Raw genomic sequence first — 14,535 nt, forward strand, 5'->3', positions numbered from 1 at the left:
ATTCCTTTGTATGTTCTGTTTTTTTTTTAAAAAAGCAAGAAGATGGCTGATTAGGATTAAGATTTACTACTGGAATTACCCAGAAAGAGCTCAAATATCTGCAGACTGACTGAATAAACTTTTTATTGTGTTGTATATTATATCTGATAGCATTTGCTAGTCCTGCAAGTTTTACAGTTTCAAGATGCATTGCAAAATTTGAAAGTTAAATTATTTGACACCTATCTTTGCAGGTTGGCATGGATATGATATTGAGGGAACTTGCAGAACTACTGTAGCACCAAAGTTTTCCTTCACTTTGAGGACTTTTTTGGTTTTGTTAGCTGAGTATTGGTTAGGAGTTGGTTCTGTTTCTGACAGTGCCACCAGTTCACTGTGGCTCTTCAGATAATTCACTTAATTTGCTTTCTTTCCCCTCTCCTTAAGTACAATGAGAAAAAAAATATACATACATACATAAATTCATTTTAAAGTTATAATTGGAAAATACTCTCTCATATTAGGTAAAAGTTAGTCTTTAATAGTGATATCTGCGTGTATGTTCTCAAAAAATAAACTTTTTGTTTTACTGTCCCTGTGTAGAAGACTTTACAGCTGCATTCTCAGAGGTTGCTGATATTTGATAGTATGATTTCTGTAACGAAATGCTCTTGCCTTAAGATCATTTATCTATCAGATAGACTTAATCCCACTTGAAACCATTGCTGCAATCTCAAATTGGCTGGAAGACCTTTTAAGCTGGAAATGGATCATACTGATGGTCCTGACCTGGAGTTTCACATAACTGTATCAATCTCCAGCAGTCTTTGTACCTGTTGCCAATCAGTCTGCAGTTTTCATAATCATTGTTCCCATAGAATTAAGTAGATAAGTTTAATAGATGACTTTATTTTTATATGGACAGGTAATCTCACCCCAACGCATTCCTGCCACTCTGACTCCTACCTTGTTGATGTCCCCCATGGTGTTCACTCAGTCCACACCTGCTCCACCAAAAGCAAATGAAAGTGGGAGGCTAACAGCAGCAAACCAAGAACCTGCTGCTAGCTCAGCCAGCCTTCTCCTGCCCATGCAAACCCCAGAGCCATCTGTGGTCAACAGCAACTCAGTGACAAAGATGCAGCTGCAGGAAACACTTTTACACCTGATCCAGGTAAAGCACCAAGAATACTCCTACTTTGCTTAAAATTCCAATTCCCATTTTGATATAAGCACCCTATAATTGGTTGCATCCATCTGTCTAGAGGCTAAATGAGTAATTAGACTATAGGGTGGAAGTTGTGCTATTTATGGCTACATGTTAACGGAGCAGGATGGCATGGACCACAGACCTGATAGCCTCTCCCTGCACACTGCTGCTTAATTGCATTTTGATTAATGCATCTGGTTTTGGATTCAGGAAAGATAATAAATTTGATGGAAAAGAACAAGATGACTGAAAGCTTCATAAGGTCAGCCTATGAGCCAGGGGGATATCTATTATATTTTTAGCTAAAGATAAATAATGGGTGATTATCTTAGCTGCCAAATATTTCAGAGATGCAGGTTAGCAGTGAAGTAAGAGGAATTCAGATGGGAGATGAAAATTGCAGGATGAAGGGAAGTAACTTCAAAATATGGGTTAGATAACCTAAAAATATGTTAGTTCAGTCTACTCAGTGCTATTCTTTAGTTCAAATGCTAAAATTGCTCTTGCTGCAGTTATTCAGGTTTAAATGTGACAAAGCATTAACACCATTATGTATGAGATGATTGTTTACTGCTCTGGGATGACGCGAGTGATTATGAATATTTTTTTCCTTAACTTGCCATGCGATTAATATCTGAAGAACAGAGGTTGAGGAGAGGTTTTTATAACTGAAGACTTGACTGTAAAGCATGAGGAATAGAGAGACACAGGCATAAGGGTCGAATTTGTAGGCCAAAACTGTGTGCTTGTATAGCATTGGAATAAAAATCAAAGTCATTATTGGAATATTGAAATTACTCACTTAAAATGTGATACAAATTATAGACCCAGAAAGAAAATATTGTCTTTAACAAATCAGAAGCTTTTCTCATTTCCTCCTGTACTTTCAGTTTGGGATTAAAAAACAAAAGTATCTCATTATCCTGTCTTTACATACTTTGAGTATCTGGATAGTAGGGAAAATATGTATGAAGTTAAAAAAGAAGCTAGTGAAGGAAAGTTGGATTTTACCCTCTGAAGCTGTACTTATATATTTGACCCTGCTGTTCCTGGTGGTAGAGTTACAAGGAGAGAATACTGCCAATCTCTTACCTGTTTCTTTCCATTATATAGAACTGAAATCTCAAGTGCTCCTGATCTTCTGGGTTTTAATTGTCTTCATAAACTTACTTGAGATACTTAGAACATTGTTTCTTAGTGTCGGTTGACACTTTCTTGCATAATTATCTTCAGAAGGAAAATGTTAAACAAACGTCAGAGCAGGAAGAACAGCATTGGTTTAGGAGCATTAAGTTTAAAGTTGCTAAACAAGATGCAGGGGTTTGCCAGGTAGTATTTAGGGATAGGATCAAATGCCAGTATGTTTAATTGTTCCTTTAGACGTGCTGAGAATTATCACTGCCCTGATGGAGAAGCCTGCTTAAGGAAATCCCTAGGTAAATGAGGGCAGAGGGAAGGAATTATAGGACTGTATCATCACTGCAATATCATGCAAGAATAGTGGACTCAGGTTAAAACCACTGTGAGTTTGGAAAATCTGCTTTCTTTGTACTCACTAGTTCTTAAAAAGATAATCGTGTTTCCTGCAATAAAGTTTGTATTCACATCCAGTTCTTCTAAGGCAGTTAGAAAGGCTTGGAAATAATACATGTTTTTGGCAAATGAAATAGCCTTCCTATTGCTCACTTCTAAAAACAGAATAAGGTTGAAAAGCATTGCATCCATTAAATGGAAAAAACGATCTCATTACTGAAGAACACCTATTGTGCACTAACAATTACCTGCTTTGTTTTTCAGAATGATGACAACTTCTTAAATATTATTTATGAAGCATATCTCATCAGTGTGAGAAAGGCAGCAATGAGAAAGTCCATGTGAAAGATGATTTGAAATTCATTTTCTATTGCCCCCTGGACTTCAGGAAAAAGCTTTTGAATTTTTCAAGTACGTTTACATTTGAAGAAGTGGGTGGTCTTGGGCATTTTTTGCATACACGTAGATTCTGCTTGTGGGCAAGTACATGCTGTACTGAGAAAGAAGTGGGTGGAAATGGATTGTGCCTTTAGGGAGGGGAGTGTCATGATACCGAAGACTTAATCACAGAATATGGTAAATTATTTTTCTTATATTGGTCCGTACTTCAAATTGGTTTCCCAGCATAAGGACTGAGTTCTCAGAATTCAGTTTCCTTTTTGACTTGCGGTGTTGTTATTCATCGACGAGGTATTTTCTCGTGGATTTTCTCTGAGACGTGTCGTATGCAGCTGTACCGATGAACGTGCCCAGCTCTGACCACCTGGTGGCAATGTTGGACTGTTTTTCGAAACGTGAAAATCCGGGTGAACTGTTGGAAAGTCTTGGGAACACTGAGCTATCATCGTACTTAGTTGTCTGCAAAGCAGTTTAGGTTAAATGTCATGACTTACCCCCAAATTTTTGTAGGAAAATCTTTTTCTATTTTAACAAGAATATTTTTAGCTAGCTGTAGAAATGGGACTCTGCAGGTGTTTTGAAGAACGGGGGGGGGGGGGTGGGGAGGGCTTGTTTGTGAATGTACTTGCTAAAACCGTAGGTCTGGGGTGGCTCTGAATTCATGTTTTTATTATTCCAGATCAAATCTGCAGTATTATAAGCATTGTACAACTTTGTTAAGGGCGAAGCTTCCTGGTGTAAAAGTCCTATTATTTTTTTTTAGTGTGTTCCTGGAGCGGAGTGATTTAATTGATCCACTTCTAAAGAAAATAAAAGACATAATCCCTACTGTATGCTGATTTCATTTTATTGTACTGTGGACTATGTATTTAGAATTGTTAGGTCATTTGTATTTGTATGACTTTAAAATGTTTTTACACATGGCGGAAGACACGTGAAGTTTTCAAGCAATTAGAATAAATGACTGAAAGACATTTAATGTATATTGTTATTAGCATCTGCTGCTGGAGTCCCAGTTTACTACAGTTCAGGAACCCAGAGTTGTTGCTGAGAAGGCTTTTTTTGTGGGTGCAGAGAACCCAATCTGTAGTCCATAAATGAGTATACACTCTTCTCTACTATGAGCTCAACTCATCTCTGAAGGTTCTTCAGTGAAAATTAGGATGCAGGTTACAATTACTGTAGTTGTAACTGTTCAAACACTTGCCCATCCCCCATACATCTGGCCTTTCTCTAGTGTAAGGGTGTGATTTGGTGGGGCAAGGGGTGGATTTGCTCACATTCCTTGGGAAAGGCTCTAAATCAATAGTACAAAAAAAGTCAAGAGCTACTTTATACACAGCAGAATAACCCAAAGAGACTTGTGCCTACAAAACTGCTAGACTTTTCCTACACTAAGTAGCTTGTGGAAAGTGGGTTGTATACTGGTTACATTTTGTTACCAAATTGCCTACAATTCTTGCAGATTCCGTGAAAAGAACATGCTGAACAGATATCAGAAAGGGGAGGCTTTAAAGATAGCAGGTCCTAATACTAATCCTGTAGCCATTATAATTTATGGCATTCAACTGAGTTAATTGGTATAATTTCTGAACAAACTGGTGTGGAAGGAATTGGAATCTACACAAAAGAGTTTGTATGAGACTAAATATATGCATAATTGGTGTCTGATGCTGGATTATCTAAGAATGCAATTTAAAGATGATGGGGGCACATAGTTAAGACCTCATTTGACAGGTAGAATTTCTGTAACTGGTGGGTAAAAAAAATCCCTAAGCATCTCAAACGGTGTCTGTGATTTGTTTTCTAGTTACAGGAGATACATTTTTATTTACAAACATGGAAAGCAGACTTTAAAAAAATATCCTTATTTATTGCTTTTCAGATTAGCATATAATTTACAAAATGTAAAGGTATCTTTTTTAAAACCTCTTTTGTTAACTTTTTATACTTGTGATAAGAGAAGTACTGGCACTATGCTTTACAAGCTGAGGCTTATCTTAAAGCAGACAAGGATAGAGCTAATTCAGGGTCCTTTCTCACTGCCCTCTCTTCTGGTCACATCTACACCAAGTAACACTGACGGAGTCAGATTTCTCTCACTGTATTGTGCTATAAGGGATTTCTGGGATTGTTCAGGAGGCATAAACCTGCCTTTTGTGGACAGAATAAAAGAAGTGGAGTTCCTCATGAAGGGAGTGCTGCTTTAGTTGACTTGCATGTTAACCGAGAACAACAGGGTTAAGAAACTAGAACGGGCTCAGGAAGAAAGTCTCTGAATTTTATGACAATGAACAGAAGAGGAAAAGTAGTGAGAGAATTATCTTGAGAAGTGAAGCCAAACTTCTTGTCTAGGTTTGCATTTCAGACGGCAGGAGCTGCTTCTTCAGAGGCATTTGGGAATTGGAGACTGAGCTTGGATTCATATTGGAGTGTAGACCTGTGCTGTATCCCTTTCTCCTTGCATCTGCTAACTGAAGTACTTGTCTTAGAAAAAGGCTTTTTCTAGAAGTATAGTCAGAGCCTTCCAGTACCATGGAAAAGCTGGAGGATCTTCATTTAATACTGAAAACTTCATCTCTGCCTTTTGGTATCATGTTTTGTTTAATATCCTTTTTATCATCTGGGACAGTCTCTTTATGCAGCCAGATCTATTTTATAGTGTAAACTATACCAGAAAGTTTAGTTTGGGTTTGATGGATCACCTCTGAACTAGAGTGGTGTTTTGAACACTCAAGTTCTCACATTTTGTTTTATTTTTTAAGGCACTGTTAGAGCTAGTAAGCCCTTAAGCTAGGAAGTCCTTTGAAGAAGAAAAGGCCACAGCAGTCAGGATTGTATTCCTTTGGACTTGTGGGGTTTTTTTTGTTCTGAAAAAGGAAAAAAAAACTATCAAGCAGAACATTAGAAGGTATGTAAGGATCACATTAACTCCACTTCAGGTGCTACCACAGTATTTATGCATAATATATATATATTTAATCTGTGTATTCCTTAATATATTGCTACATTTTTGGGTTGGATTTTTTTTTCTTTCAGTAGAATAAATACCTTGTAAATTGGAGCTTAGCAAGAATTCCAGAAGTTGCAGCAGTGCTTTATGCATTAATCCCTGTGTTAGCTTTGAATTGCTATTAGTTTTCAGTGTATTTCCACTTAATCACTGTCCACATCCTTACAAAATTCCATACCTATTGAACTAGAGTGAGTAGAAAATCAGTGAAACACTGAAGCATGATCTCTGTCCATATTTATAATGAAAATTTGTAATATTCAGTGAAGGCATCCAAATCTTTCCTCAGGCCCTTTTCACAGAAAATTCAAAGCCTTAATTTGATTTTTATTCATTAGCGCTCTGTTGCTCCTCTGTATATTACTACTTGTAGCTGCAAAGGGGATAATTAAAATTGTACAGCAAAATAATTTTCCAGGAGCAGGATGGAGCTGAATAGTCAGGATGCTTGGTCTCCTCTAACAGCCTGTTTAGAACGTGTTGAGCTTTGAATTTCAGTCATGAAAGCAACAAGTATTCTAGATGTCTTTGTCCGTTTAGGATATTTAAATCATAGTTTAATATTTTAGCAAACTTGGAGATCTTTGCTGAGGAAAAGGCAAAGTTAAAGACATTTTTCAGTGAGCATTTGAGGCTTTAATGCAGAAAATGTTATTAGATGGCAGCTTTACTCAGAGGGCTTCCTGAAACTCAGAAGAGGGCAAAATTCTAGTCCTGGAGCTGAATAATGCACTAAAAAAATTAATCCTCAGTCAACCTACAGTCAACTTTACTGCTAATCCTAGGGACTTTTAAGAGACTCTTACAAGTCATTGCCTTTTCCAAACTGCTGTGGGTATCTCTAGCAAGCTTATTCTGGCCTCTAGATGTAAATCTGTGTACAGCTGAGTTGGGAATATTAGGAGGAGGGAGCTTAGTATATACAAACAGGAGGAGGAAAATGGTTCTGCAAGACAATGAAGAAAGAAAGGTTGTAGGTTTATAAACACTTTAAGCTGGCTCTGCTGCTGAAGAGGCTGCCTGTCCCAGCCACCCACCCTTAGCTGCTCATCCCTGCTCCCATACCAGTCTTTCCTTCCTTTTCCCTTTTATTTTTCTCCTTTTTAATTTTTTTTTTATTAAAACAGGTACATGATAAAATGCATTGCAGCAGGATTAGTCCAGGTGAAGACTCCCTCCACACCTGGGCTGGTTTTAACCTACATCAGATTGGTGGGCAGCAGCCCAGGCACCTCTGTCAGTATTGATAGGGGTGTGCAGTTGTGGGGATAAGTGGGTGGGATGAGGGGAGAGGAAAGTGAGGCAGGAGGCTTGAGCTACAGTACTGCCTTAAACTGACATGAAATTTCTGTGAAACTGATCTAAAGGCCTTTGCCTCTTCACTGACATTAAGACTCAGAAGATGCCCTAAAGATCAGAATGTGACTTTGTTGTTATCCCCTGCCTTGGCTCTGTGTGTAAATCCATGGAAGTGTTTGCACATACCTCTACAAAGGGTACCTACTGTTCGGGAGCCTAATCCCTCCAGTCTCTCTGCAGAGGCAGTGGAAAGGACAGGATCCTCTTGAGGACAAGTCTCAGTCCAAACCTAATTTAGCCTGGGAGATTAGATTGACTGGGTTTCAGTCAGCCTTCACACACACCCCACACCCCCCTCTTGTACTAAACCAATACTGACATCAGTCAGCCACTAACTTTCCTCACAATACAGCAGATGTTTGGGTGAATTTTCCCTTCCTAATTTTTTTTTTATTATTATTTAGTGGTGACTGAACCATCAAACCTGAACAGACTATTCCGGTATAAATCTGCCCAGCATGGAAGTGAACGGGAAATGCAGGAACCAGATAGCTTTTCTATGTGTAGCAGAAAAAAAATGACTGAAACAAACAGGGAAAAGAGCACTGGAAAGATAAAGAGGAGAGAAAAAAATAGATTTTTGGGTCATTTTAAAGAAGAGGTTTTGGAGAAAATGTGTCTAGTATATGAACACCTTTATAGCTGTCAGGGAAAGAATTTAAGTTGCAAGTATTTCTATGCTTCTTCCTTTTAAAAAGTGAGCAACTTTGTAAAAACTTCCTATTATTGAATTTATAATAAACATCTGATGTGCACAATAGGAAATCATGATACAGTTTTTGAGAGCAGCAACTTCAGTTATACATGTAATAAAGAAAAATAAAAAAGCTATTTGAAACCATTTGGGGCATATATTAATTAAAAGCCTTTTTTACTATATTTGGACACAAATTCCACAAAAAGCAAAGTAAGCTCTGAATTCAGAACAATGTGTCTACATGAGCACCACTAGGCAAGACAAGCAGAAGAAAAAACCCTCTGGCATGCGGTGCCTAAACAAAAGTCAAGAAATAGAAAGGATGACATCGTACTATCAACAAGAGAGTAGCCTGCTTTCAGACCATGAGGGAACTGTGAGAAATGATGGCAAAGTCCTACAGCTGCTAACATGTACACAGAGGGATGCTAATCCTGTTGTTAGATCCTACAAAATATTAATGTTTTCATTGCCCAGGTACTGCCACCCTGCTCCGGAGGCCCATGTGCTGAATGCAGAGCTGCTCCACATCACTGAATCACAGAATTGTCAGGGTTGGAAGGGACCTCTAGAGATCATCTAGTCCAAGTTCCCTGCTAAAGCAGGATTACCCAGAGCACATTACTCAGTGCAGTGTCTGGGCAGGTTTTGGATATCTCCAGAGAAGGGGACTCCACAACCCCCCTGGGCAGCCTCTTCCAGTGCTCTGTCACCCTCACTGTAAAGAAGTTTTTCCCCATTGCCTTGAGCTGTGCTGCTCTGCATCTCTGTCACATCACATAGCTGTGGGTACAGCCACTGGTGCTGTATTTCTGCACCCAATACCCAAAATCTACTTCTGAAATGTACTAAAACAGAGAGAGAGATTATTATTATGTCATTTCAGAAACCTGCCCATCTGTGTCTTTTTCTTCAGGACCTGCCTGTAAATACATTTAGAGGGAGAGAGGAAAGGAGTGTGCAGGCTCTTGGCAGCACTCCCAGTGTAGGGCTACTCAGGCTGGGAACAAAAGCTCTGTTTGCCTTCATTTTTACTGCTGCTTAGCAGCTTGGCTCACTAACAGCTGCCTTCTTTCCACTTAGAGCAGTAGCCCCAGACCTACCACTTAGTAGAAGTTCCTGCATTTCTCATTCATCTAAGAAAGGGGGTTTTTATGCCTGGGGCTTCTCTCTTGGATTCTTATCAGGGAAGTCCTGCCTCACCTGGTTTCTTCCATGGGTGCAGTGAGCTGTGGCCAAGAGTCTGAATTAGAGGATCAGTCAGGCTGCAGTATCATAGCATAATTAAGGGATCCCAGACTTATTAATACTTGCTGTTTGGCTGTAGAGGTATAATCCCCCTCTATTTCAGAGCTATGTTTGAGAGAACAATCAACCACTTGTTCCTACTGTCTCAACTTCTTGTCCTACTCCTTTCCCTGCCCCTGTTTCTACACCTGAAGGCCAAAACCTAGTGCTTCCAGGCTACCTGTGTCCTCTTTCCCACCACTGCCTCAATTCCTACAATCCCCACCTCAGGTTCCTCCAAGGCAGCTGCTTGCAGGGAGGTGTTTGCCCTGGTCTGCCATGTGAACAAGCACAACCCATCACCATGTACTACTTTCAAGTGGATCACTTCCCACCAAAAATGTGTACCACAACTTAGGACTGTATGGACATTCACAACAGCACCAAAGGTGATGATTACTCCTATAACAAACAAAAGCTTTGCTATATTTGAGAAAAGTCTTAGCAGGAATCATAAAACATGAACTTTGTTAAAGGAAGGGTATACGAAATTAATAGAAACATAAGGTGATGAAGATTTTCCAGTTAACTCCTTTGACTGGGAGGTATGAAGAAACACTGGCTGTGTACTCAAGAAAATCCAGTAAGGAAACTGATCTACCCTAGGTGTTCCTGCTGCAGCAGGGGGGTTGGACTTCATGATCTTCAGAGGTCCCTTCCAACCCCTATGATTCTATGATTCTAAGAAAAGAAAGTGAATAAACAAGAGTGAAAGCTGGGAATTTAAAGCTCACCTGCAGGGACAGAAGTGAAGGTGTGGCAACTGGAAGAGGAAGCAGGGTATGGAAAAGCACGAATGAACCATGATTTTTTTTTTTCAGGAAAACTTTCACTCCCTTGTATAAAAGCAGGAATTTAGAGACCAATAAAGTTCAGATGAGATACTAAGCTAATCCCTGGCATGAGGGAAGGGAAGGGGGGGACAGGACTGCTAAATACAGCAGACAAATGTTATTCAGTGTCAAGTGCATTGAAGCAACCAGATGACCAAAGAGGAAGACAAGAAGCGCTCATCCCTGTGACACTGGCAGGCAGTCAAAGCAGAGCACACTTTGCAAAGCAGAGCACTCTGCAAGTGCTGCTGTGCAAGAAATCCACTTGTGAAACAGGAAGATTTCAGAAATAAAATAGCAGCTTAAGCGGTGATAGATGGAGAATATTCGGGAGCTTTTCTTGTCACACCGTAACAATATGTTTAATTATACTGTTGCTGAGGGAGCAGGTCTGAATATACAGATGGGAGGGTGATGAAGAGAGTGGGTTCAGGTGCAGAACGGATGGACACAGACACTGGTCAATATTTAACCAGAGTGATCTCCTTTTTTTGGAAGTGTTGATTTCATAATCCACTAAAACAACTTTGGATGAGAACTCTTATATTATTTAAAGTATTTCTATTTCTTACATATGTTTTCTATGTCTTCAACATGGCTCTAAAAGTGCTTTTAGACAAATAGCTGGATAGAGACAAAGTATCTAGAAGTGCTTTTCATATTAACTACCCTTGCAAAGGAGAGAGAAAGAAATGTTATCTCCATTTTAAATGGATATGAAAAGTGGTTCCATAAGGGATTCATGGAGGTCACAGAAGAAATCAAGAAGCAAAGCTGGTGTCTGATGCTCAGTTGCACCTCACTGGGGCTTCACTCCTTTCTCCGTCACTTCATTTTTGTTTGTGGCAAACAGAAAAATTCCTCAGTCCAGCGTAAACTGCTCTATTTCCCAGATGCAACACTTCATAACAGATCAGGATGGTGTGTAGGCGGGGAAACCTGGAAAATGCAAGGAACAGAGAGAGGCAACAGCTGCAGCCTAGCGACCAAAAATGAGTCCTGACAAACACCGGCTTTCTGATGTTATCTTTTTTCTTTTTGCAGGTGCTATGTGTCCCAGCAGGAATCCCTTCCCCTCTCTCTTCTGCAGCATTCCACAGGCTGGGATGTGACAGCCTGTTGTGCCCTGTGCCTGTCATAGACCAGACAAATGAACAAAACCAGCAGGAGTGAACTGATCAGTGACAGTATTTTCATATGCAACTCCTCTATTGATCAAAAAATAAATTACTGTTGCTCCACAATGTACTCTTTTCAGCTGTGTGATAGAGCCCACACTAAAGAGGCCAGTCAGTGCAGGTTTCCCATTATCCTTCCTGTCCCATTAATGTCTGCTCTTCCCTCATCTTTTTGCTCTTGAGTCTCTGATGTGATTTGCCATGTGCTGCTGACAAAGCTGCTGTTGTGCTCCCTCATCAGAAATTTTTTTCTTCTGCCAGGTGACTGCAGCAGCCTGAAGGGAGTCTTAAAGGGTTTTTTTTTTAGTCTATCCAGGGGTAAGCAATTGCTGCTGGCATTTCAGGAAAGACCAGAATTAATAACAAGTCCATTTTCATAGAGAAAGGAAAAGGAAAAACCTCCCATGTGTTAGCAATTTCCCACAAATGCAAATTTGCCAGAACAGGTTGGACTATTGAGCTATCAAGACCAGTTTCTGGCCCTCTCCTTTGCCACCCTAGCCTTCATGCTTCAGAGAAAATCCATGCATGGCCCAGCATAGTGCTGGTCAGCAATGCTGAAAACCATGGTGGGTGATAAAGTATCTTCCTGGCTCCTGCACACAGCAACATTTCACCTTGTCTATACAGAGATGGAGCTCACTTTGTGCTCTCAAGGACAGTCTCTGCATTTGTTTCTACACCTTATTGGCCTAGAACTGCCACATGCACAACTCACAGTTTTCTAGTGCTGATAACAATTTTCTACTTTGTTAACATGTGCAGCATTGTCATAAGTTCAGCTAATCCATGCCCTTTCTGCCAAACAGCACAAAAAGGGTTCCATGGCTATTCTAGCCTGTCAGCTTTCCTAGCTCTCCTAAGCAACCAGTTCTAAGGAGTTTTAGTTATATCAACCTCTTCTGCTTCCATCTTGTTCCAGATGCATTAGGTTATTTTTTCTTTCATCTTCTAGCCTGGGTATGACCAGCAGCATGCAGTATTTAAAAGCATACTGGCCTTCCCCCAGCATTTTGGGAGGAATGTGAAATCAGTGAGCTCCTTTCTTTCCTGATCTCCCTGAACAGATGTTCACGTCAGTGAGATGAGAAAGAACAACAGCCTGCCCTTTGCTGCGGGAGATCATCCTAGGAGGGAAAGCTTTGGAAGTGAATAACCCTTGCATTTGCTGTTTCTGCCTGGGTAGACAAGGAGAAAGCAGCTGTTGGTGGATGTGAAGCCAAACATTAGCACACGGGGAAAAAAAAAATCAGCAGAGCTCTGGACAGCCTGTAGAGGACAAGTGGGAGCTTATGGCCCTTTAAAGATGGAACAAAGCTCATCAGAAATTGAGCACTCACCACAGCCACAGCATAGTCTGCTAAGACCTGGACACTGTTCACATCTCCAGGGAGTGAGGAGGAGTGCTGAGTCTTTGGCTTTGCATGCCACTCTGCCCCAGCCAGTGTCTAGAATTCCCCTGGAGCTTGCACAGTGGAGGTGCAAGTGGAGTAAGAGGAATTTGCTGGAAGGGGAGAGCAGGTGGAGTATCCTGGCAGAGATGGCTGGCCCTGTGCCTTGGTGATGGAGTGCAGATAACTGTAAGGCTGGTAAAATCCAGCTGTTGTTCTTGGTCATGGTTTCCCTCCAGCACTGAGCTCTGCATGGGTAGGTGACACTCAGCTGCTGATAGAGTCTTATGGAGCTAGAAAGTGCAGGGAGAAACTTGAATATGACCTGCCTGATATGCTAATTTTGACTAGGTACACACCACTGCTGCTGAAAAGGCAGACCCCCGTGCAGCACAGTGTGCCACTGCTGCCGGGTTGCAACCACCTCTGTACAGCTGCAGCTGCTCAGCTGAGAGTGCTCATGTCCCACCTACCACAGAAATGCCTCAGACCTCTGTCCAGGGTTCTCCTGAGAGACACCACCAACAGCGTGGCAGGCCCCATGTGCTGGGAGACTGCCATTCCTTTCCCTCCCACTTAGGTGCAGCTCTCACATACCCTGCAAGAGCCACCATGGGGACCTGCCCTTTCAAACCATCATTTGGCAGAGCTCCTGGGCCAGCACTGCCAGAACAGCTTTGCTGGTTCCATCCATCACATTGTCTCAGGTGTGGTCTTCATTTCTTGCAATGTAGTCCTTTGAAAATGGACAAAGACATCTCAGTCTAATCACTGTTCTAAGTGTTCAGACCAGAAGTGCTCCACCAGCATGTGAGCTGCAACACCCACTCCACCACTGCCTGCTATGACATTTTGGCCCCTATGCAGACATAAAGCAGCTTAGTGTCTGTCAGATTGTGAAACTGTACATTAGAGTACAAGAAGAGCCAGGTATTTTTTTTTCTTTCTAGAGGATTTATAGACCTGGTGTAGTAGATTCAGGTTTAAACTGCAGCTAGAAAAATAAATCACTCCAAACTGAGAATGCCAATTAGCTCCAGCATCACTTGAACGAATTAAGCTAAGGTCAGAGCTGCAGTAAGCAACCATTACTAATGAGATTTCAGTGCTACTCTGCCTATTTTATGCACATCAGATTTCCTGCGAAGGACTCCCTTGGGACACAACTGTTTGGCTTCTGTCTGAAACTTCAGGAGCCTCTGGTTCAGAAAGATGTTAACATCAGCTTCGATGCTGCTCTAACCAGAAGGCAGGCAGTTGGAATGCTTCCTTACTAAGTGGCAGATTATTTTAGACAGATATAATGACTTAGAACTCAATTTTTTTTGCCCTTTTTTTTTTTTTTCTTTTTCCTTTTAAATATGCATTTATTTCTTTATTTATTATCTATAGCTCTGGTAATCCTAAATTCCACTTTTTGTCGTGGGCACTGAATGCAGTTCTTGGTTTTATTTCATGTATGGTGAAGACTGCTCTGCCCCCCACCCAAGCAAATGGTTTGCTGAGCTATCCCTGTCTCTCCACTGACCATCCCTTGCACTGCCCAGATGTTGACAACAGCAGGAGGAAGCAGAATAAGCAAGGCTGCTAGAAACCGACTTTTTCAGACACCTGCTTTGCACACTGTTACACCTCCCAGCAGTCAGAGATCATGTG

General features: G+C 40.9%; 1 protein-coding gene across 8 annotated transcripts in view; it reads left to right on the forward strand.

Annotated features, from left to right (window-relative positions):
- Nucleotides 1-11,470, forward strand: part of DCP1B (decapping mRNA 1B) — a 51,273-nt gene extending 39,803 nt beyond the window's left edge. For 6 of the 8 annotated variants that reach the window (XM_051607957.1, XM_051607971.1, XM_051607980.1 and 3 more), the window contains 2 exons: nt 905-1,153; nt 2,987-3,706. In XM_051607957.1, coding sequence (XP_051463917.1) covers nt 905-1,153; nt 2,987-3,067 — 330 coding nt within the window. In that variant the 3' untranslated portion in view covers nt 3,068-3,706. Of the gene's footprint in view, nt 1-904; nt 1,154-2,986; nt 3,707-3,884; nt 3,955-11,354 lie in introns of those variants that run through there. The other 2 variants (XR_007888368.1, XR_007888366.1) reach the window with 2 other exon arrangements.
- The last annotated feature ends 3,065 nt before the right edge of the window (nt 11,471-14,535 follow it).

The sequence above is a fragment of the Apus apus genome, chromosome 1 (assembly GCF_020740795.1).
Source record: "Apus apus isolate bApuApu2 chromosome 1, bApuApu2.pri.cur, whole genome shotgun sequence".
NCBI lineage: Eukaryota > Metazoa > Chordata > Aves > Apodiformes > Apodidae > Apus > Apus apus.